This window comes from Gasterosteus aculeatus, chromosome 7, assembly GCF_964276395.1.
Source record: "Gasterosteus aculeatus chromosome 7, fGasAcu3.hap1.1, whole genome shotgun sequence".
Lineage (NCBI taxonomy): Eukaryota > Metazoa > Chordata > Actinopteri > Perciformes > Gasterosteidae > Gasterosteus > Gasterosteus aculeatus.
In genome coordinates, this window is record NC_135694.1 from 4422461 (window position 1) to 4446618 (window position 24158).

Consider the following 24158-nt stretch of genomic DNA (forward strand, 5'->3'; position numbering starts at 1 on the left):
GCCTTATTAAATTCCCAAGCATATTACCAGTCTCTCTCGCTCTCTCTCTCTCTCTGGCACTCACTGATTATGCGCTCTCTCTCTCTCTCTCTCTCTCTCTCTCTCTCTAGCTTAAGGAGCCCCCTCCCATTCAGCTCTTGAGAGGAAACAAAAGGAAGTAAATAAATATGTTTTTTTGGGGAGGGGGGGGGTTAGTCATATGGCGGTCTGCCTAGCTGCAGACTGTCATATGACTCACTCCCTGTCGATGCAATAATGTGGTCTTGATCGCTCTATTCTATTTCTGGGGAATTCGTTTCATCAAAGGACACAGATAAAGCTAATCTTTTAACTGTATAGAAAGCAAATATTCTGTCAGCTTTGCTTGGATTAAGTTGAATTTCATCAGAAGAAGTTTTTTTGGTTTAACTTTATGAAGCTGTGTGAGGAGAAAGTAATAAATCCAGTACTTTCAGTTTCATCAAATCTTACAACGACTACAACTTGAAAGCTTTCTTTGCAATGAGGGTCTTTTAATGGGGCCCAAAAGGAGCCCAAGGCAAGTTTCCGGTCTGCACACGTGAGGCAAGAACAAAGGAGCATGTAGTGTGAGGGTGATAACGAGGGTGATGTGGCCATGTGTTAAGCGAACATCTTCGCCGCCCTCCATTTCCTCGGAAGAGAAAGCCAGGCGTATTTAACCAACGCGGTTTTTGCAGTTTTTTCATGCCGCTGACACAATGACGCCGATGCCTCAGTCTCCATCGCTGCAATGGAACCCTATTTACATATAACCTTGCATGGGGCGGTTGATTGAACGAGTTTTATTTTGCTGGAATGATGTGCTTTTATCTCGGATGTGTCAGCAGAATATGAATAACAAAAAAGGCAGTTGAGTCAGATTGGGTCGCGATATTCATGAGGATTACACATGATGTGTTTACTAGTTTGCCTGCCAACTGTACTGTGTAGTCTGTCAACGGACTGAACAGTACTGCATGTGTGGGCTGCTGGCTAAATGCATGCACGAGTCGCTCATTTCGCGAGTAGCAAACATACCGCCATCACCGGTGCATATGACACCCTGTCACTTCAATACCAGCCCGGCGTTGAGACCCCTTTTAGCGTGGAGATTGTAAAACGGATAATTCAGCTTTACCGGGACACTTCTTCCTTTGCGGTTTTGTGTACTCGCAGACGAGAGACCCGCCAGTCAACAGCAATGTCAATGTGCGTTGATGTGCGTGCATCGGTGCTGAAAGGTGTCCATCTGGGGTATTGCGCGCGTACAGTAGCAAAGTCCCTTGAGCAATACCGCTGTCTATGAACCGGGGACCTCGCCCGCCACCCGTCGCTGCATTCACTCGAGGAGAAAAAGGAGACGGGCTTCAAGGACTTCATCGTTGTGACGTGCGAGTGTCCGTCAGAAAGGGGCGGGGGGGGGGGGTTGTCGAGGCTGCCTGATGCCATGAAAATTTGATGCCGAAAATATCCTGTCGCCGCTGCATTTTTAATGGAGACCGCGCCGAGGGGGGAATCACCGCGTGAGCGCTCCCGCTAGCCCCCAGTGCTGCATTATGCACAGCGCCCGAAACTACTTTTTGCACCTCGATGCCCGACGCCGTCCGTGTCTGGATCTGCATCGGGTGTTTCAATCAATGCGCCGGAAAAAGTTCTATTTTGTCTTTTAAAACATTGTCCATGAACACTGACAGCTCGGCGCAACACCTTTCGGAATACGCAAACGCTCCACCGCGGTCTGATTTAGATTTCTCTCCTTCTGTCGGACAGTGAGTCTGGCCTTTGGGCCTTGATTGCCCTAATCTGCAGTCAGCTCCGCACTTCTCCCACTGGCGATTGATATTTGGAGACGATTGTGGGACAAAAACAGTTTGAGTTCTGACGCTCATGAAAGACCCGTCAGGTCCGTCGTCGATCGATGTGAATAAATATTTCCCACAACCCAGAAGCATTGGAATCAAGAACAGGCAGACAGGGGGAAGAGGAAAAATCAATTGGTTGAGAGCTTTGCTAAAAAGACGGTGGTGGTGGGGGTAGAGAGTGTTGGAATGTGGGGGGGTAGGCCTGTCAAGCTGGGTGAATAATGAAGCATGTTTCCACAGCTTCAAAGGCAAAGGGGAAAAGGCAACAGTGAAGTTGTGTTACGCACTCCATGTCATCTAATGTCAAATTAATTTCAGTATCCTACGAGCCAGAAATAATGTACAGAATGATGTGGCGAACGTGGGGCGTTTGAACTCTTCAAGTATTTATGAACATCCTCAAGAGACTCTTTAAGGTGCAATTGGTAGACACATATTTCCACTAAATATGCGCAGGAGTTCTTCTGTACTGCTGATCAATGCCGCGGCAATGCTTGGATTAAAACTTTTTTGCTGCTGAGGTAAAGCTTCGGAGAAACTCATAGTCTCATATCACTGCATGTGAGCTTTGAATGCGCCCCACTTCGCATCGCATGATGTAGCTAATGTTAGCCACATAAGCTAAGCGCTAATGTTTGTTGTTGGAGCGACATATCAAACACTTCTTCGGAATCACATTTGCTTTACAAAACATCGACTGGTACTGCACCTTTTTATAACGCAGCGATTAACTTCGTGCATGGTTAGCAGGCTACTTAAACTCAATGTTGGTGGAGTACCTACGCTAACATTGTTCAGCCGTGAAGCTTTGTACCTGAAATATAGTTTGAAGTTCCAAATTTCCAAAGATTTCGCCAACTTAAGATTCTTATCCAAACAATATTAACCATCAATATTGGTCCAGAGAGGCCTGCGTTCTGTAAAAACAAACACATATGAAAATATGTTAAGTGTACACAAAAATATATATTTTCCAATACACTTAAGCCACATGTATACGCTGGCCCAGTATTTCATTTCGCCGAAAAGGGCGATCACATAATACAGCAATCGCCCATATCCGGCCTTTTACAGTCAAAATGAGATGGCTGATTGTCCATCTCCGTAGTCACCGCCCACCTGTCCAAACTTTACCCACCGAGGACATGAATGTCCCTCTCCCCGTCTATCCCCCTCGCTCACTCTCGCTATTTTGATGGCGGATGTATTTGGTTTGAATTGACTCATTTTGTCAGTCAGAAGCGGCGCAGGGAGACTGAAGAGGGAGAAACGCGCGAGGCTGCCGCCGCTTTGATCCCTCCCGACAGGCAGCGTGGAAAGTGCATTTCATAAAGGATGTTCGCCTGTGATGAGCCTGCCAGAGTGACAAATTGGGCCTCTGGTGCTTTAAATAATACACTGTGTATGCTCTAGCCATGCCGCTGTAGTTCTACATTGCTCAACTGGACTGCTAGAAACGTTGCGTGTTCAGGGTCGAGAGGGGGGCGCACTTAAGGAGATTTGCGACAAATGTTGACGCGAATCTCGCTTTCAAAGTGTCCACTTGAGTTCAAATCTCGACGCGACTTTGGGGTGATGACTGGAACGGGCGTTGTTGTCTCTCCGGTGGCACTTGTTTCGCTGGAAAAACAGAATTGTGCAGTGATCAATGTTTAAGATGTGGTTTGCCACTGCCGCTGACACCCCCCCTTAGCTCGTGAAGCATGAGGGAAAAGCAGAGAGGATTAGGAAAATGCTCAGATGGGCTTTTGTGATTTTTCATGGCGAGTAACTTGAACCAACACGCTAAACCTCTTAGGAATTGGGAGGGGACGTGGGAAGTGCAGAGTCCGCAGCGTGTTTGTTGTTGACACAAGCATGCATGAAAATGCATACGGGCGAGAAACACGTGCACTGCTGTGTTCAAAGTACACCAACCTACTATTTTGGAGGAACGTAACAGCTCCTCGAAATTAAGGAATCGTAAGAGGAAACTCGGATGTGGCGTGACCCACCGCGAAGTCCCGGGTTAGAGGTAGAGTGAATTCAGGAAGGTGACAGCAAAGTGCCTCTCTGCAGCAGGGAAAACCGATACACTCCATCGGCAGGGAACAAACTCTGGCTCATCTGTGAGATAGTCTATAATCCAGGACACCTTGGCGTTATCGGGCCGCATTGCTCGGAGCTTCTGCCTGAGCAAGAGTGGCCGGACGATGTTTTAAGGCAGTCTGAGAAATCCAAGATCACACAGAACTCAACCGAGCTGCCACACCACTGGATGAGGAGGAACAAGCGAGATATCTTGCATCACGTATGTCTGTACATTTTTGTACATATAACTAGTAAGCAAATGTAGACAAAGGTGGGGTGATGAGGACTCCCTTACCAGATGTCTGACGTTTAGGATGAGTCCTTCATGCCGTCACGAAGGTCTTTGCTTCTATTTGTTTACACAGAGGCCCCTGGTAGAATATATTAAAGAGTTGCTGGAGAACTTATTTGCTGACTAGCACATCCTTCTAGCACTTTTCATCACGGCCTGCGCTGTGCACAGCCATTTGTTTTTAACCCTCACAGCAGGAACTCAAAACGCTGTAAAGCCGTGTCCAGGAGTGTTGTCACATCCAAATAGCCTCACACGCACGACCCATGTCTCCATCCGAAGGAACCTACCTACCTACCATGAAGCTTTGGAGGTGGAGCACAACGAGATGAACCCACTGAAACACAGAAAAACCAATCCTTCTGGAAAACACAGGTCCCAGGGTAATTTGCCTTTTTCAGCTCGGGAGTGGAGCCCCCTCTGCCTGTTCATGAGATCTGAGAGCGTGTCCCTAGAGGTCAACATAATTACTCCTACCACATTTCCACCACTAGCTCCCCATTAAGGTCGTGACTCACCATGCCCAGCTTGCTCTGGTCCTACAATGTGCTAGCAGCTGACAGCTAATTGCTACACTCAGGATGGCAGAGAGTGGGTGTCGCGTGGATGACTCTCGAGCTAACTAGCTAGCCCGCCACTGGTAACTACTTATCACAAGTGGAAGGGTCTTTTAGGGCTGTCTATGGATTATTGAATGAATGAATTATAATTAATTAATAAATTAATCACCTTTTAAAATGTCCTAATCGCGATTAACTGCGATTAAAAGTTTGTTTTTCTTCTAAAGACTAAATCTTACAAGTAATGAGTGTGGAACAAGTTGAACTAGTGAATCTTCTTGCTATCATCGTGCACTTTGCTCTCAACTACAAAGAGGTGGTTCTCTGCAGGGAAGACGTTAAGATGGAAGTAGCCTAGCAGCTAGCTTAGCCTAGCGGGGTGTAAAGTGGTCCATTTGCATCTCCCTTCTGTTCGACATAAGGATAAAATTCCTCTTATTCTGTTTGTTTGACTTCCAATGCAAAAAGCTCTGTTCGTCGTCAGCTGCCGTCTCGCTCTCTCCTGTCTAACTGACTGCAGCTAGCGACGGTTTTGTTTCCGGGGTCTACTTTGTTTACTTCTGGCACGGAAGACCGGAAGTATACAAAGTTGCATTAACCGTGTTAAATATATTTTGTCACATTAATCTCAGCCACAATAATCGCATAGATTAACTTGTTCATTTTGACAGTCTGTTCCTTTTTCAATACAAGTCAGACAATGCATCAATACAATATTATTTGTTATATATAGGTAAGAAATGTAATGCAAATTAGTTTGAGTGTCTTTGCCATGTAGTATTATTCTTCATCTTAAAGCTTCATATTTCGTATGCTGCTTAGGGCGCAACATAAAGTATGCTTGGTGCAGTCAGCCATGATTTAACAGCATAAGATAAATATTCCACCAAAACCCCATTTGCTATCTCAACTACCCGTGGACATCTCGGAAACACTGCCCTTCCCTCCCTACAGAAATATGGTATGCCTGAGCATGATTTAGATGTTTGCTCTTATTAGTACGATTGGTGGAAAAGCACAAATCACAGACTATTATTATTTTTTTTATTTCTAGAGGATTTAATCAAAATGGTATTTTGACAAATAACCATTTAATGGTATATAACAGGCCATTGTGTGAGTGTGCCTGCGAGTGTGCGATAAGAGTAACAGTGGAGAAGATGCAATGACACTTCTTTTTCTTAAGACTGGAGATAGAGAGAGAGAGAGACAGTGTGTGTGTGTAGGGGGGGGGGGGGGGGGGATTGCTTGTGAGAGAATGAAACTAGAGGAATAATAAACATTAAAAATAACATTTCTTTAACTGATTCCACCCGTTGCTTACACACACTCACAGTAGCTCAGTAAGCCCTACCATTTTCTACACACACACACACCGACCCTTCATCCCTCTGCTGTGTTTGTCTTATCGAATAACACTGTGTGCACTTGTTGTCTTGTTAGTGCTTTGGGAATGCTCAGCATTGACACACTGACACACACACACACACACACAGGCTTCACAGATGCTGCACAGTGAATGTATGTTTGCTGCAGCTACGCAGTGTCTGTTTGGTGTGAAAATCAGTAGAGAATGCCACGTTGTTTTATCGGTTGCTAGCAGTGTTGCATGTGTGCACCATAGCAGAGCGGCTAATGAAAGAAAAAAGCGGCTCGTCCAGAGTATTCTGCATAAGCTCAGCGTGCCGGGCTGCAGAAAACTGCACACGGTTCTTTAGCCTATACCTCATTTTTATGAGCATACATATTTAGAGTTGTTGCCTCTGAGGGTGAATGTGTATCCATAATGGGCTTGGTTTAAAAATAAGAATGCTTTTGTTTGGAGGTGTGCGTGGATTTGACAGCATATTTTGTTGGTGTTTTTGAGTCGAGGGGTTCTGTGTACGTGCAGCCGGAAGCCAGCATTCACCACCCTTATTAGCTGAGTGGATGAGTCTCTCAGATGAGGTTATGGGGTCAGAAGTGATGTGAGGACGCACCCTCTGGTGTCTGCATTGTGTGTGTGTGTGTGTGTGTGTGTGTACAAACAGACAAAAAATGCTTCAGGTGTGCACGACAACCACCTGCACCATCGCCTTGCAAATGCATCCAAGATGAATGAGGGAGCTTGACGCGCAGTGACATTTTATTTATAGGCTCCCTCGGCTTGAGTGCCGAGTTCTCAAATGGGCAGGGAGAGGTTGAGACCCGGGGAGTCGGCGTGCGTGCGCAGGGGCGGGGAGAGTGCAAGCCACATTTGGTAATTGGCTGAGAGATCGTCACCAGAATGAAATTATGCTAGTTAATCTCTCCTCAATTAATTACCTCGGGAGCAGGCCGCAGTACATTCATTATTCCAGAAAGAGTATTGACCCTGCTGGAAGAGAGCGGCGGCCACATCATACCCATAATGCCTGGAGTAATCGTGATGCTGGGGAACAGGCAGCGGCAGCGGCTGAAAGAGGGAGAGCAGAAAGGAGGCGATGTCATCATATTACCTGATGGCCCTTTTTTATGCTGCGCTTGTGCTTTTTTCCCCACGGTAACTGGATGAGGGCTGTGTATCTTTCCCCCTAACTCACTCACTCTCCCTACCTTTGGTTTTCTCGAGGCATAGTTGCCCTTGCCAAGTAGTAAATACTCCACAAGCTCAGTGGGCCGACGATAGCTACAGCCTGCCGCCACGTGGCGTTCAACAGCAGTCCGCCAGCTGGCATTCAAGCCGCACGTGGAAACACGCTAAAAGGAAGGCAAATACGAGGCGCTCATGAGCAGGCTGCTATTTGTATGTCAACATTAGGCCTGGTGTAGAAGAAACTCGTATGCGTCATGAGTTGAGTTCGCAGCACGGCCCCAGAGAGGAGATGGAGGCAGGCTGGACGGCGATGTCTTCGTAGCCGGAGGCCTGCTGGGATTGGTCGCCGTGTGCCAGGTGGACGATACGCCACTGCTGCCTAACTGTAGGCTTGTGGCACATGCGGTAAATGTAGTGATAGGCGCCATGTTGTGTGTCGAGGATGGAGATATTCTAAGAATGGCTCCGGTGAGTCATCGAGCCGTTATTTGAGGCCTTGCCAAAATGTACCCGGACAAACGAATGAAAATGAAAATATTTGTCCTCCGTAGAAACGAGAGTATTTGCCATCTTCTGCTCCTTTCGATATAATTCGGCTGATCTCAACTGCGCTATCAGGGATGGCATGCTTGGATTTCCACCGTACCATTGAGAGAATCTCCCCTGCCGACAGCACTGCGTTCGATTAACGCCGTCGCTAGCGGTTCGCGCCGTCGCTAGCGGTTCGCGCCGTCGCTAGCGGTTCGCGCCGTGACGCGGCATTCCCCAAAAAGGTCGTGGCTCCCCGGGGACCCTTCATTTGCTCTCATCTTCCCCCGCACCAGTGCGCGTGCGTCTTTCTCTCTTTTGTCCCTCCTTAATTGTCAGACAAACATCTCTGCAAGAGAAACACAAACATTGCTTTTCTTTCTTTTACCGCGGCCATCGCTCCTGTCGGAACGCGCCGTCGCGGCATTCATAATTTATTGGCCCTCACCTTATTTCTCCTCTCTTCTTCTCCCTTCATATTCGTAATTTACGTCCCCCAAAGCCACCTTTAGCTGCTTGTGTGTGTGTGTGTGTGTGTGTGTGTGTAGTCGCAGTCAGCCTCTCTTTGATGCTGAGGACCTCTCAGCTTTGAGGCGAGGCCACAGGGGCCCCGCAAAGCAAGACAACCAAACACAGCGAGACTCGCTTTTGCGCCATAATTAGTCGGCAAGTTCCACCTAATTAAATGGGACCCCATTAAAGGGGGGTGGGGGAGATGAGTAAAGGAAGTGAGAAGGCTGACTGCATAGAGCTGTGTTTCCGGGTTGTTTTCTTTGGGCGTGAGTTTCATTCCGGTCCCTGTCTGGCTCTTCTTTTTCGCTCCTGCCGTCTCCCGGTATCGCTTCTCATCCGTCTCCGTCCTTTCTCCTCGGTCATTTTTTGTCACGAAGGCCCGAGTATTTTCCAACAGCTGGTTTTTCAGGATAAATATTTCATTCTCCTTCCCTCACGCCCGCGCAGCGTAATCCGTATGACACCCGGCGTTGTGCACCGCCGTCTTCACGCCGAATGCTCCGCTGCGTGAAATAGATCTGTCCGAACCAGGCGGGCCTTTGATGAGGGCAGCGAGGCAATCACAAGCCCGTTTCATAGCCAGACACACTGTACTTTCCGCCCCGACCCTCAAAAGCTTTCTCCTTTCATTGTCTTGTGTCGAGCGGAGGTTTCAATTTCGCCTTCGAATTGGAGCCACTGTCAGTGACGTCTGGAGGTCAAAGTGCGTTCGCCGTATTCATGCCCGGAATGTGACGGGAGGTGCGTTAGATTGAGTTAATGGTAAAGGTGGTCGGCGCTTGGCCCCTAGACACCGGACTGTATTGTTGGGGAGGTAATTTGGAGCGTTAAACAAGGCTAAATGGAGGACTTCGGGTTGATGAGTTAATGCGAGCATGTGTGAGAGCGCGTTACCGGGATTTATCTACAGCACAGTGCGTCTCTGTTATCAAAGTCCCCTTCATCATCATCATCACCTCCTCTTCCGTCCCCTCGCCGCTTCCCCTCTTGTCTTTGCGAATGTCCTCAATTCTCCTCCCGTCTCCCTTGCTCTCCTCCCCACTGCTCTCTTTGGCAGCGTGTTTGGCCGGCCGACGGCCCAGAGGCCGCCATGCTGTCTTCTCCACTCAATCCGCCGCTCCCCTCCTCCCAGGCCCTGACCCCGCCATGCTCAGCGCGCACACACACACACACACACACACACTCCTTGTCCCCCCTATCTCTGTTACTTTTCTTCCCATCCCTCCCTCTTTGCATCACCCTGTCGCCCACGTCTTCACCCCCTCCCTTCCCCCCTTTCTCGCTCTGACCCCTGTCCGCAGTCCGGCCAAGCGCGGTGTCCGTCAAAGACGCAGCGGGGACACGTCCCCTCTGCTTTGTCTCCTCATTCTGCCGGGTAGCTTCAGTTCTGCCCAGCAGCGGTTCATGGGGAAATATAGAGCGGAGGGGGAGGGGGGCGAGAAGTGTTCTCAAGGAGGGGAAGTGCCCGTAAACGCAGAAGGACCGGGCGTACGAGTGTACAATGCTATGACACAAACAAACACACACGTGTGTCGTGTGTAATGGCCCGGAAATGCCCACGCGACAGACGTGATGATAGAGCCACGGGCAATGTCACTGTAACCCTCCGTTTCTTTGTTGTTGTTGCCGCCTTTTATCTCCCCCCCCGACTATGCAACATCTTGGCGCGCTGCAAAGAAGCCGCGGCGAATCGCTACTGTACCGCGGCAGCCGGGGGGGTTCTTTGAAACACGCCGGCGTGTAAGCCGGTCAGCTGACTAAAGCCGGCGCAGGGGGGGGGGGGAAAGCCGCAGCTCGACTCACTGGCCCACTTTCAGTTCAGCCCGCTTTTTCTCGCGCCTGACGAAGAAAGAAAGTGTTCGCCATCGACGCCCAGCGTGAGGCGCGCAGCGTCTCGAGAGCACCGCTCGGCGGGCCCGAGTCTCTGCGGGCAATCAGCACTTCAGCGGCGGGGGACTTTTGTCCGTGTGGAATTACATCTCGTGGAAAAGCCCCCCCCCTACTTACTCATCTGTCAATCACTTCCCTCGCCCACCTCTCCGTCGCTCTTCTGCCTCTTTTGAGATGATGTGTTAAAATGAAATGGGGGAGAAAAATAAGGGCTAATGGCTTGCGTCAAGCATCGGGACGATGGAGAACGGGGGGGGGGGGGGGGGGGGGGGGCACGCTGCGTCACTTGTTTTCAAGGTCCCCAAACAACGGGGCCCGAGCCCTGGGAAGGTAACCGGGTATGGAGGGCCTCCTCGTTCCCCTCTCAAGGAGGCTGTTTTAACTCAGCCGAGGGACCTGCTCGTACAGTGTTTTGTTATAGGTGATAGGTGGAGCTTGCGGGGTGTTTGTGGGCATCAAAAAGCCCGTTGCAGGGCTCCGCGTGCTCTCGGGCCCTTTCTTTGACGACGTGGTCTACGTCCTCGTCTCTGGATTGGGTCTTGAAAGGGCATGGCTGTGTCATGGAAGCCAGGGTGCGTGTCATCATAGAAAAACCCGGATCCATTACAATATAGATTTTTTCATCCATTTGACCCAATTAACCCAATTAATTTGCCTTTATTCTGCAGAATTTTATAGATTTCAAGTAAAGTAGAAACAATGGGCATTTCTATTCTATTCATTTATTTGTCCAAAGTAAAAGGACAGATGGATTTAAACAAATTATCTACATATTTATGACTTAACCTCAGGGGGGCAGGAGACTATCGTCAAGACGGAAAGAGTGGAAAGAAACTGCCCTTTTTTTTTTACCAATCCTTCCGATTCAATGAACCATGGCTAGGAAATGATCAGTCTCCTTCTAGTGCACACACCACACAGAGGGCCGGCTAACAGCCTCAGCAGCTCGCCGTGCACGTCGGCGGAAGCTCGATGCCGAAGGTTGGCGGCTTACCAATGAGCGCCGGAGGAAGCGAGAGGTCCACCTTGCTGTTTTGTGTTGCTTTTTCACCCTTTTTTGTTCTGAATGCGACTGGTGTGAGGCGGTAACTGGATGAGCATTCAGGAGCAGGCGTGGGCGGCCTTGTGTGTGAGCCGCCGTGCATTGTGGGTAGCCCGATGGCTCAATGGTAGGTGAAAATGAGGAAGCCCATCAGCACCTAGTGTCCACTAGTCTGTTTGATGGCTGTGTTGTGTGGCAAAGACACCTCTTCTCCCCGCGCAGTGATCCTCTTTTTTATTTGCACCACCATCGGCTGGCTACTTGTGATCGGTGCATCGTTCTGATTTTGGGTCCTTTTTTTCCCCTCTTTTATTTAGCTTGTTTTACATTCCATCACATCTCCAACACAACTGGCTCACACATTATAGCTATTTAATACTTTATGTCGAGACAGTTGCTCCCTGTGGCTTTGGCTACACACAGACTGGCACTCATTAGCTGATGTTTTACACAGGCAATTTGTGACATTCAAATAAGCGTTTCGTAGAAAAAGGATTTTTTTTGTAGCTTAAGAACAGCCCTGTTAAAGCAATGTTTTGCTGAGAAGACGTTTATAGCGAAAGTGATTTGTTTCTTGATTGAACAATGCAATCAGTTGGAGTACATTCTGATACTCCCACCGATCCCTTCTTTGCTGTCCTCGTCTTCGCCCCATCGTGTCCTCTGCCATCCTCCTTCTCTGCATTAGCGGTAGTTCCAATGATGCTTAAGGGCCTCTCATACAGTTTGAAAGTATTTCAAGTGCAAAACGTAAAGAGTGATTTCTGTTCTATTTTGTCTTTTACAGGAGAAAAAGAGCATTAAAAGTAAGCCATGATCCAAACTATCTTTTATTTCATGTGAGCAAAGGCATGCTTGGCTTGGTTTGCACTCACTGCTGCTTTTGCTTTATTTTTGGTTTTCCATACTTTGCATCAGGTCATGAATAAACTAGATCTAACATAGCATCTCTATAACATTGGCAATCTATTTAACTCTTTGAAATGTCATTCTGTTAGACCTTTAGAGCCGACTCCCTCCTTTTCTTACAGTTTGGGTCCTTTATTGAGCTGTATTCGGGATGATTATCTTCCACACGGCGACAGATTCTTGCACCGTCCAACAGTGGTAGAGAAAAGCAGGTTAACTCTCAAACCTGTTTTCGTGGTGTAACATTGTAAGCACATAATTTGCTTTCCCCAATAATGCAGCAGGTAATTGGTTAAGCACCCTATTAGTGGATTTAAGAGGATATAGCGGCGCTTTAGCCACACAAAGCTATTAAGCTACTTAGATCAGAATGTGATTGCCGTCTGTCAATCACCAGATAAGGACTTGTCGGTGCTCTCATCTCACAAACAAACGCACACACACAAACAAAGCTGGCCCCCGGTTTTGTGTCTTAAATTGGAGATCATCGCAAGTGAAAAACACAATCTGACCCCGCCGCCCTCGCCCCTCCTCCTCCTCTCAGCACAAACACGTTGCACAAGCATGACATTATTTCGACGCCACAGTTTTTTAGTTTGAGGCTGTTGTCGTAGCCAGTGGAGTCTCCTTGTCATTGGTGTTTTCCGTTTCTGTCATGTCGTATGGGTTTCTGCATGAAAGCAAATGCAAAAGTCTCACCACGAGCGCTCAAAGTCAGGAGTTGCATTGGCTGGCGCTTGGTACCCATCGTGGACAGTTTTTATTCTTTTGCACCTTCTCCATTAACAGTTAGATGCTGTGATGACCTCATTAGGGAGAAAATACATGTCCACGCATCTAATGAAGGAAATCATGAGAGCCAAACCATGTGACACATACCACACCAAACACTAAGTGCTAGGAGATCTGTTCATGTCAGTTCATTATTGCATTTCCCACTGTAATGGAACAAGCAGTATCTTTAACTGCGTTTTCTTCCTCCCTCAGACTCTCGGCCCTTGCCTGACGTAGCCATGACTGGCAAGTGCACCCGGGAATGCGACGAGTACGGCCACTCGGACTCCTGCTGGATGCCTGTGCGCACGTCGCCAGAGCGACGGCCATCAAAGTCAACCACCACCCCTCAACAACCAAAGCTTTCCACTTTCATAAGCGGCCACGGCAGCAGCGGCAGCAGCGGCAGTAGCGGCAGCAGCAGCAGCGGCAGCGCCGAGCCCGGCAGCCAAGAGACCCTCGCCATGGCCGCCATGGCCAATGGAGACCCCACCGCCGCTCACGTGATGGGCGACCGCAACCGCAACCTGCTCAACAAGAAGATGGCTTCCTCCTCCTCCTCCTACGAGGCCTTCGGCTCGCCCTCCTACGGCTCTCCGGGAACTGGGGAGGAGACGCTGCACCACCCCACGGAGGAGATCCCTCTGGCGCCCACCGGGGAGTACAAGCCTACATCCTGCGGTACACTGACGCGACGGGAGGTGTACCTGTGAGCGCGAGACGCACGGGCTGCGCCACAACACATGGCATTGAAGATTCAACACTAGGCATAGTTGTTTAAGCTGTAGCGGCTTTTAGCCACCCTTGTTCTGCAAGGTAGGACTAAACATTCTCCAAAAAGACTTTTACGACAGCTCCTAAATGACAAATCCAAGTGGGTACATGAACACCATTTTTTAATATTTCCGGCCATGACCCGGGAGAGAGGAAGGAGGAGGAAGAGGAGGAGGAACTTTTGATGGGCATTGAATGGACTTGGGAGGAGGCTACTGGCGAGTCGGGCTCTTCTGGACAACCATCTGCTGCTTGACAGTCAATCTGTACAATAATCCATCCATTTTACATGAACAGTACATGCATGCATCACATCACCCTACATTCCCAATGAAGGTCTCATCACCTGAAGATGACACTGTACAAAAGACGCTATTTCTTTTTTTCCGTTCGAGTTTTTTGTTTTTTTTCTAGAAACAAATCTGTACACGTGGACCCTTTTTTTAAGTTCCAGAACACTGCTCTCGCCGTGATGTTCAGTGGCTGCAACGACATATTGGACGCAACGGTCCGTCCTACGGAGTCGGCTACGGATTCCGTCACCTAGACCACTTGTGATATAAGTTGCTCAATGCCACTACCAAAACTTCCTTCAAATCTTATAAAGGACGGGAAGCTTTAAAAACTCTGCCCAGAAAACCGGACTCGTGTCAGTCTCCTCTTGAGATGGAGACATTCTTGGACAGACTCGGGAGCCAATGGAATTTGCTGCAACGCCCCGTTAAAGACTACAACACGACTGCTATGAAGAATTAATCAAGACTAATTCTGACCCTCGCCGGGCTGAAAAGCCCCTCTTTGTACATACACATCGGACCACAGCGCTAACTGCTCTCAGTCCCCTTTGTCTCGCTACCTTTTCCTCAGTCTCTCATTCTTTGTGTGCGATTGGCGAGGTTGAGACCAAAGCCCTCCCCTTACTAAATGCAAAATTGTCGCGTTGGCTGGAACAGCATGCGCGCACGTAGTCGTGGATACTCAGATCGCCTCGGTTGGATGCTGTTGTCTACGTCAAGTTGTAGTACTTTTTCTTTTCTTTGCAATGGTGTATGCAGAGACACACACACACACACACAAGCAGAAAATCAGATTCATTTAACTGAAGCCAAGGACACTGCTGGACTGATTAGTCCTGGTTAAGCACAGTGCGTCATGCCGAGATCAAAACTATGACGGTGCAATTGTATGTGTGTACGGGCCCGATATGCAGTGTACAGTGTGCGTTTGTAGGCTGTATTTAGTGTATACTGTAGATGCACACCGATAACAGGCTTAGGGCTGATCCTAAAAGAGCTGCGAGACTTTTTTTTGTCCTTTCTTGCTGTGTGATAGACTGAGCAATAAATATCATAATGTACACGACCAACAAGCATTAACTTCTGTTTCACGTCTACTCGAGCCCTCAAGGTTACATTGACCCACGCGCGGCTGTACAAGAGTTCCCTTTTCGCGCTAATAGATTGTGCTTTCCATGTTAAAAGGTAATGGCATCTTTGAGCAAGAATGTAAGAATCAGCTCAATGGGAAAACAATCGAAACGCGAGGACACCAAGAGGTTTATGGATTAGAGGCTGAGCGAAAAAAAACAACAACAACAACAACACAGTGTCAAAGTGAAACCAAAGCTTCGCAAACAGGATGAAGCGTTCCCTCATTACACACAGAAGAAAATCCTTTCGTTTTCCTTTTGTTTTAAATTACATTCCCGATTTTCTCACTGAGATACGAATGTGATGTCCCAACCGAACCGTCCACGACATCTTCACAGCTGACACGCGGACACGTGACAACGTCGAGATGTTGGGCCTCCCTCTCTGAAGTGATGTTTGTTTTACGCAGCTGCAGAGGTGCAAAATCTCACGACTCTAACACAGCAAAGGAATATCAGATGCAATGGAACTGGGTTTTCTTTGTTTGTTGGCAAAAACCCCCCTTTGGTTTGACCGGCGCGGCTTTTTCCGCATTCCGGCAATCTATAGTCTGTAAGTACTACTCGTTCGAAAGGAAGTGCTCCTATACTTATCAACTGTATACATAAATATTTACTTTTTACTGCACGTTTAATGGGAACTTACTTCACTTATTGAGAAGGAAGAAGACAAAAAAAACTGTATAACAAAATGTACAAAAAGAAATGTTTTCCCTGTAAACACGGAACTCCACCTGGTTGCTTGCTTTTGTTATACCTGAAGTACCTGAAGTGTAGTACAACTTAGTATATCAGTTCAGTCCAGTTTTATTTTTCATACACAATCAAATCTGTGTCTCTTGTATCACCACACAGACTCAAATCTTTCACCCTTTCAACTTTATATCATGAGATTTGCTTTTTTTTTTTTTATCTTCTTGTATTTTACTTTTTAATCCCATTCATGTGTCTGTTACAAGTCGAGACCGTGAAAATATTCATGACAATGTACTGAGTATTTTACTTTTTTCTTTTCTTTATCTGGTGCCACTTTGTATATTTAGAGTGCTTCTGAAGAAAAAAACAAAAACAAGAAAACCAACACAAAAAAAAAAAACACTAGAGTGAATGCAAATATGCAATTGTGCCTTTTATACTGACCGGTATGATTAAACGTTGGTTTGGAATGGTGCATAAACAATTACGTTGAGATGCTTACAAAAATAGATGGGGGTGACATTTAAGAATGGACTGAATACATTTGCATATCTTAGACGAAATCCCGTGATGTCAAAGGCTACTCGGAGGACAGCCAGTCAAATGTCAGTAATACACTAAAGACTATTCGCTGGGTTCAATTAACTTGTTTAAAATATCCGTTTCCTAGCGTAGTTCACGACCGAAAGAGTTCAGGTACATTCAACACTTGCGTGTTGGTAGTATTAATAATGATATAATGGGTTCTTTTGTTTGTTTTTTTCCCGTCGTGTTCCACTCATGTACGACACCTGAGGTCAAGTAAACTTCTTTGTGCATGTAACAAGCTCTAGGACTGAATATAGAAGCATTGAAAGGTAGGAAAGGTGTGGGGGGGGGGGGCAGGGGGGACGCATTTGGACCGCTCTGAGATAAAGGAGCCTCGAGACGAAAATGCTAATGTGACGGTTTACGACGAGGAGTGGAAGTGAGGGGGGAGAAGAGGAAAAAAACTTTTTTTTTAAACGGAGAAAAAAAAAAGCTGCAGGGGAGAGCAGCTGACGGGACACACACACACCTCGGCCCCCGCAGGGTGCACATGGGTGGGTGATGAAAGCCCCGGGACCACTCCACATGCCGCTCTACATCAGGTGGAAAGGAAAGGCTCTACAGTGGGAATCTCTGATAGAACGGAGGAAGACATGAAAGCTAAAAGCGCACACACGTGTGCTTCTTTTCTTCTCTGATATCCACTTCAGTGCTACAGGAAGCTGGATTACTTTTTTTCTGTTCATTTTCCTTTTTCACATTTGACAGAAAACAAGGAGGTTTCCCGCCACCGGCATGTTTGTATCTGGCCGGCTGAGGTGTGTGTTACGTCCGTGCTCTCCTGTATTCGTATAGCCTTCACAGTGTGTAATGAGATCTGTAATATTAACCATTACTATTTGTCCTGCGACTTGGATGTTGATATAGAAATTGAGGAACAAATTTATCATCGTTTAATATGAGTCACTATGCACGCAGCTTAGCTGAACATGGCAAAGTGTATTGAACGCAAGTCCACTTCTATTTATGAGATATTTTACATAATTTAATTTGCATTTGTACAGGTTTGTGTAAATATATTGCTTGTCAGTTTTGTCTCTGCAGAAATTAAAATACAACATGGTAAAACGAGCTTATCTGGTGTTTGTTTTCTCTTTCAAATTGATGATATTTATTCGGGAGCCCGGTGAGCATAACCACAATGCAATAACAGTATGTAAACAAGTGTGTATATGTAATCCAGCCAACATGCAGGATATTACCCAAATCTAACATCAGGTCTAATTATTATACTCTACTGTGTACATCTGCATTCTCAAGTATTGTACGTAAGTATATTCTTTTCAACATTAACATCCTTTGGAGTCATTTTTCTCAATATGTCCTCACTCCCAACTGCTATAAAGATAATTCATCAAAGTCCACCTCCGTTTTAAACAGCCACGTCAAGCCAAGACCTGCGGCCCGCGTGGCGGCCGCGTGTTGCTGTATACAAACTGCACCGCGTGCACTCACATCATTCTGGAGCGTGCGTTTCCTTTTCCTGTCTGCACGTCTGGGTGATGCATGAGGCGATTACGGGCCCCGGTGATTAGAGATCCATTCCCGCATACGCTCTGATTAACGGAACGCCGCAGGATGTCCAGCACCTTCAGAGCGCTGCAATCTGCAAAAGTTCAGGAAGTTGGACAAGTTTTTTTTTTTTTTGCTGAACAACTAGAGGTTATTGAAGGAAGGGTTGGGGGAGGGGGGGGGGGGGGGGGGATTGGACACAGCTGGAGTGATAGACGAGGCAGGGACGTTTTTGTTTATGTACGATTGCAATTGAGAACTCAAATGTGTGACCGTTTCTGTTTCTGCGTGTTTGCCTTCAAAAGACGCCGGTTCCAAGGAATTCGAGGTTTGAATCACGTTGATATGCAAATAGTCTGGCTCATTTTCCTGTCGTCCATGAAGCATTTTGAATTGCCTGGCATGGAATAAGCAGCGGGAAGTATTCATTTTTTTTTCTGTGAAGGAGGAGGAGGGGGGGGGAGGGGGGATTAAGACAAAATAGAATGAATTTGAGTGTAATTAAGGGTTTGGCCATGCATACTAATGAGTTGCGTTTTTAAAAAAATGAATAAAACAGTGACTGAATGCCGTAAAAAGAATAAGAGATGCATAAGATGCATTTATATCGCTGGAAAGTCAAAGGCGTCATTCAATAATACAGTAGATGTGCGAATAAGTACCTCTTTGAAGGTACATCCATCCATCCATATTTGCCGGTCAAAGCTGCTGTTATTGTGAATTCTTTTTTATTTTTGCGGATTTTTATCACGGCAAAGTGCTCCTTCAGAGCTTCATGGGCAGGTGGTACTTCTCCACTGGCAGCGACAACCCCCCCCCCCCCCCTCTGCCAGCTCATCGCCCCCGGCAACCATCACCGGCACCCCCCCTTGTTATCCACCCACGCACAAGAGATGGTGCTGACCCCCCCTCTGACGGAGGAACACAAAGCCCCATCAGACGCAGGAGGTGAGGCCGGCGGACCATCATGGCGCCTGAATCAAAAGGTGCGTTCTTGTTGTGTTCAAACCAGGCTGTGAGGAGCAGACGGGGGGGGGGGTAAAAGAGAAGTGGTGGTGGGGGAGGTAGGGGGGGGTCAGCCTTGGTTCTGAGAGTGATATCAAAGTTACTTTCTCCCCCCTCTCTCCAAAGCTCAAATGTGTAAAGCTAATTAATGGAATCATTGATCACTTCTCCGACATCAAACGCCGTTTTCAATGCGAATTTCCATTCCCCGTTTGTGCTCACTGGTGCGAGATAACGACTCCATACCACATCGACTGAGGGGGGGGGGGGTATGACCGTAAACCTTAAAGGAAGCTATTTGATATTCCACAATTTATGACTTTTTTTATTGTCTTTAGATTTTATTTTCCCAGGGAAACGGTATCCGAGGAGCAGCAGTTACGGTTTTGTTGAATTGATTTCTGTTTCATATTCATTTCACGGATGCGCCGAGGGATCGAGGGCTCACTTTTTTATGCATCGGGGATGGAAAAGATAAACAAGTTCATAAGGAAGCTCCTGCAATAACTTTGATTTAATTGTGATCACATAAATTCCATGAGCGTTTATCACAACCCAGAGGAAGATGTCTTTACAGTTAATTTTATTGCTCTCACATTGGAGATGGACACACACACACACACACACACACACACACACACACACACACACACACACACACACACACACACACACACACACACACACACACACACACACACACACACACACACACACACACAGACGATCCAGTCACTTCCACCTACTGGGATCACACCTGATCCGCCAAAGTCAGTGTTTTCTGATGGAAAGTTCATTGATTTGAGTGAATTTGGTGCAGGAGCTTTATATTGATGTGATTTGGAATTTGCTGGCTGGAGTTTTATTGCTTTTTCTTTTTCCTTTTTTTTAAACAATTCTGCCCTGCAAAGGCAGTTTGGGGAAGAACAAGTTTAAAAAAATGTTTTTAAAGTGTGCAGATTTTATGGGTGATTATCAACCATTTAACAACAACAAAAAATAGTTTGCAATAGAACCTTCACAATACTGCAAAGTAAGACTATTATTATACTATTAGGCCCCCCACTAAATTTCTCTGAATCAACATGGATTTAAAAATCAATGCCTATGTAATACAAGGATTTAACCCCCCTCTTTTCATTTTAGTCAGGTGACGCCCTTTTCCTATTTCACAGCACGTCAAATACGGATCGGCTTGTGCAGATTTAAATATATATATATTATATATATATATATATATATATATATATATATATATTATATATATGCACTGTGGAAGAGAGAGTGCAGCAGAAGCACATGTCAGCATGTGTTCATAGATCCATCATTCATTGTTTCTGCTCTCACCCCTTCACTTGTGTACATGACAAACAGATTCTACCTGCAAACAAGGACAAGGCTTCACCGAGAGAGAGAGTGTGGGGGGGGGTGACTGATATCCATCCGTCGCGTGCGGGTCAGTAGTTTTTACCCACACGACTCTCCGTGACCCCCTGCTGCCACATGATGGATTCCCCAGAAACGACCCGCAGCGACTCACCGGATCTCCGACCAGAGCCGAGGCCTGAGAGCGGCCTGGTTCAGGGGGCGAAGCCAAAACGCGCTCCCATTAATCACGCATCAGCGGCGAATCGAACGCACCCAAATTCATATGTGCTCCGTTTATGTGGCAGAAGCAATTTGAACAAAATCTGTACGAGCCTTAGTGGTTTGGAGCCGGAGCCGTGATTAATGAGAACTACTTACATAAGAGAAAGTGAGCGGGTGAGAAGAAAAAAGGGGGGTGGGGGGGTGGGGGGAGGCAGAGCTGCAGGAGGTAAAGAAATGACAAATAGATGGAGGTAGACTTCGGGAAAGGGATTGAGAAAAAGGTGACCGCTTGATTGACTATCTGAGTGCCCCCCCCCCACCTCCCATTACCCCCTTCCAGTCCCCCTGATAGCTCACATACACACTATTTTTCTAAAAAGTAAACAAAAGCAATCATGACAACATCATTTATTTCTTTGCAGCCAAACTTTAACTTTGAAATGCATTTACTAGAAGAATTCATCATTAAAAAAAAAAGAAAAATCACCACCCAAATAAAGCCAGAAAACAATGTAAAAAGATTGTGACTTTGCAAATGCTCGAGTGTAATTATGTGAATTTAAATCAGTTCAAAGTGGCAAAAAAAAATAATCTTTTGAGGATTATAGTCTGTCTCAAAGTTGTTTTTTTTGGAAAAGCAAATCTCCGCAGGCGACCCGTGTTTGCGTAACCACGTATTGTCATTTACAGACGGCGCGGGGGATTTCTCGCTTACGGAGGACGCGGTGAGGAAGATGCTGTTTGACGTGTGAATCATGAGGCCGACGTCATCGAGCGGTGGCCTGGTTGGTGATGTTCCGCTGCTTACACTTTGGCAGCGGGAGTCATATCTCGTCTCGTTTGCTCTTTTCCACATCCGCGGCCCCACGCGCCATTGTGTACCGAATGCAAAAGGTTTCCATTAACAACAGCTGCATTTGACTACTGTGCATCAAGCCTATAGCCAAAACGCTGGTTTAAGTGCTGCCGACCCAGCTGTCGAGTCAAAACACACATCTGGTTGATTTAACTCCTCCTTTTTTCCCCCCCTTCCATTTTCGCACGCTATGTCCATCGGATCATCGTTGATTCCTTAACACTAGCTGACATTTGTTGCATTAAGCTACAGGCAGACAAAAAAAAAAAATAAGAGAGAGAAACGTGGAGAAGAAAAGGAGAGGGAGGCGCTCAGAGGTTGGCTTTGCTCTTCGCCTCATGCTGCGAACACAGCCATGAAAACGCAACGGATTTCTTCTTCTGAGAGAATGATCTCAGCGATCCTCAACGTTTCCCATGCGGCTGGATGTATAATGCACGACGCAGCTGTATGCGGTGGTGAGAAGAAACACCTCCACGTGTGCCTTCAGAGGCCCTCCAGCTAAAGAATGAACTCGCTCTCAAGGAGCTCGTTGCCATTCCGTCCGTTGCTTTTCTCGAAAGACGCTCGCATGCCAGATCGTGAACTCGGGGGTTTGACTCACCAGTGATTGTATTGCCCTAACAGAGTAGGTGTGCGTGTGCGTGTGTGTGCGTGCCGAATCCCTGACTCCACCCCGTGGCTCAAGGCCAGAGTGCGCCACAGCTATATTCCGTTTTTTGACACTTTGATTGGCAGCCGGAGCCATTTCCATCCCACTGGGCGCAGCCGGCTCTGCCACTCGGCTGCACTTCTCATTACTGTTGCACCAAAGGAAATCAGCACGCACTGTCGGCGCGTACAGGAGCCGTGCTTTGCCCCAAAAGCAACACAATACGCAGCATTTTTTTTGGTCTGCTGTTGCTCTCGGGGGGAACCTGAGTGCAGCATATCAACGGGTCTCCGACTGTCCACCCGCCGCGGAACATGACCAGTACTGTAGCCGTGTAGTCCGTGATACTTATTTGTATAAACAGTTGTGGTAAAACTAAGCTTCAGGGTGAGTCTGGATTCCAAACAATAAACAAACCAAATAAAAGACAAACACGGGCGGCTTACCCACCTCTATAACAGAAAAGCAGGAGAAAAAAAACAACTAAATTAACCAAAAGGGCTCCTCAAGCCTGCAACTACCCAGACTGCCTTTAGGCGACCCCTGCGGCAGGGCAGCACTGCCTGGTTCGGGAGCCGGAGGAAAGAGGAGAGAGCGAGCCGGCCTCCACAGGTTCCTTCTTAACTCCCTGCCAGCGCGCTCCGCCCTGCATCTGCCAATCTGCCTGTTGCTCCTAAACACTCGACACCATCCCGACCCGACCGCTTGCTGCCCCGGCTCCTAAATGGTGGAATGAGCCACCCAATGACATCTGGACAGCGTAGAGCCAATGCAGCTGAAAAACAAACCTCCAGCGACTATATACCTGGACGAAGTAGCACTTTAGCAGCACTTACGATCGCACTTAGTTAAAACAGACCTAATCGGCCCTCTGTCTAATCACCTGCAACTCAACAAGTAAACAGCAAAACAGACTAAATGTGCAGCAGGCGGGGAGGTGAACCTGCAATCATGTTCGGTATCAGATCCCATGACACTCAAAGTCAAACAGCCAAGCGTGCACGGAGATATCTGGCAGCAACGCATGTACAAAGTCACACAAAACGCATCACAGTTGAGAAAAACCATCTCCCCACGAGGCCCAATTAGCAGACATTTCATTACACGATGAGACAAACTCGAAATTTCAATCCACAGAATGACAAATGGGCAAATGAAATTGCTGAGGACGATTGTCTGGTGCAAAATGAAGTCTAAAAGGAGCTTCATTGTATATTATGCATCAAATAGTAGAAGATCCACAATCGGATTTTGCAACAAGGTATTATTACTACATAGAGTCATGTTCCCATATTTCTGCAGGTGACGGGCAAATTTACTTCTCAGCTTGCCGCAGTGACACACATACTATGTACTCCAGGACCCACCTGTGGTTGAGTCAAAAATAAAGCAGCAAATATCATTTTTCTTCAGTCTGGAAATGAAAGTTGATTAGGGGTACCATTTATATTTTTTAATTTGTGGTGGTTCCGCTAGCAGGAACCGTGGAGTCTTTGTGCATCATTCAGCCTTTAGAAATCAACAACTGAAAGAACACCGCCAGAACAACGGACAATGAACAATAACTTTGTTGTGCAGAAATTATTCCGTAATGGCCTCAGGAGGGAATCCAATTATTCTTAATTACACATCCATTCCACCTGTGTTCATTTCCCCCCCAACAATCCGGATTTTCATCAACACCAAGTCCAAATCACTCAACTCGCGCTCGCCTCTGCGGCGACCGACGTGAACATGTGTACACCCATAAACTCATGCACTCCCCCGCTAAACCATTCGACTATTGATCCCTCCGTGATCTCTTAAACCAACCGCTGGTCCGACACGCCGCTGTCTGTTTACACGTCTCATTTGCATACCAAAGCAACACTGGCCGCGACACACGCGGATGAATTATTCATCACAGGTGTATTTACATAAAGGTACAAAGCCGAGCCTCAACCTGTTAGTCTCCCAGGGCCTGGGAGCGACTTCGGGATTGGGACTTTGTTTTGTCAAAGACTTTTGGATCATGCAATCTGTCTGCTCGACCGCCGCCCCCCACCCACCCTCCCCGCACTAA

General features: G+C 47.1%; 1 protein-coding gene across 6 annotated transcripts in view; it reads left to right on the forward strand.

The window, feature by feature from the left end:
* pcdh7b (protocadherin 7b) overlaps window positions 1-17552 on the forward strand; it is a 92309-nt gene extending 74757 nt beyond the window's left edge. For 3 of the 6 annotated variants that reach the window (XM_040181302.2, XM_040181303.2, XM_040181301.2), the window contains 2 exons: window positions 12099-12117; window positions 13208-17552. In XM_040181302.2, coding sequence (XP_040037236.2) covers window positions 12099-12115 — 17 coding nt within the window. In that variant the 3' untranslated portion in view covers window positions 12116-12117; window positions 13208-17552. The remainder of the gene's footprint in view (window positions 1-12098; window positions 12118-13207) is intronic. The other 3 variants (XM_040181300.2, XM_040181304.2, XM_040181299.2) reach the window with 1 other exon arrangement.
* The last annotated feature ends 6606 nt before the right edge of the window (window positions 17553-24158 follow it).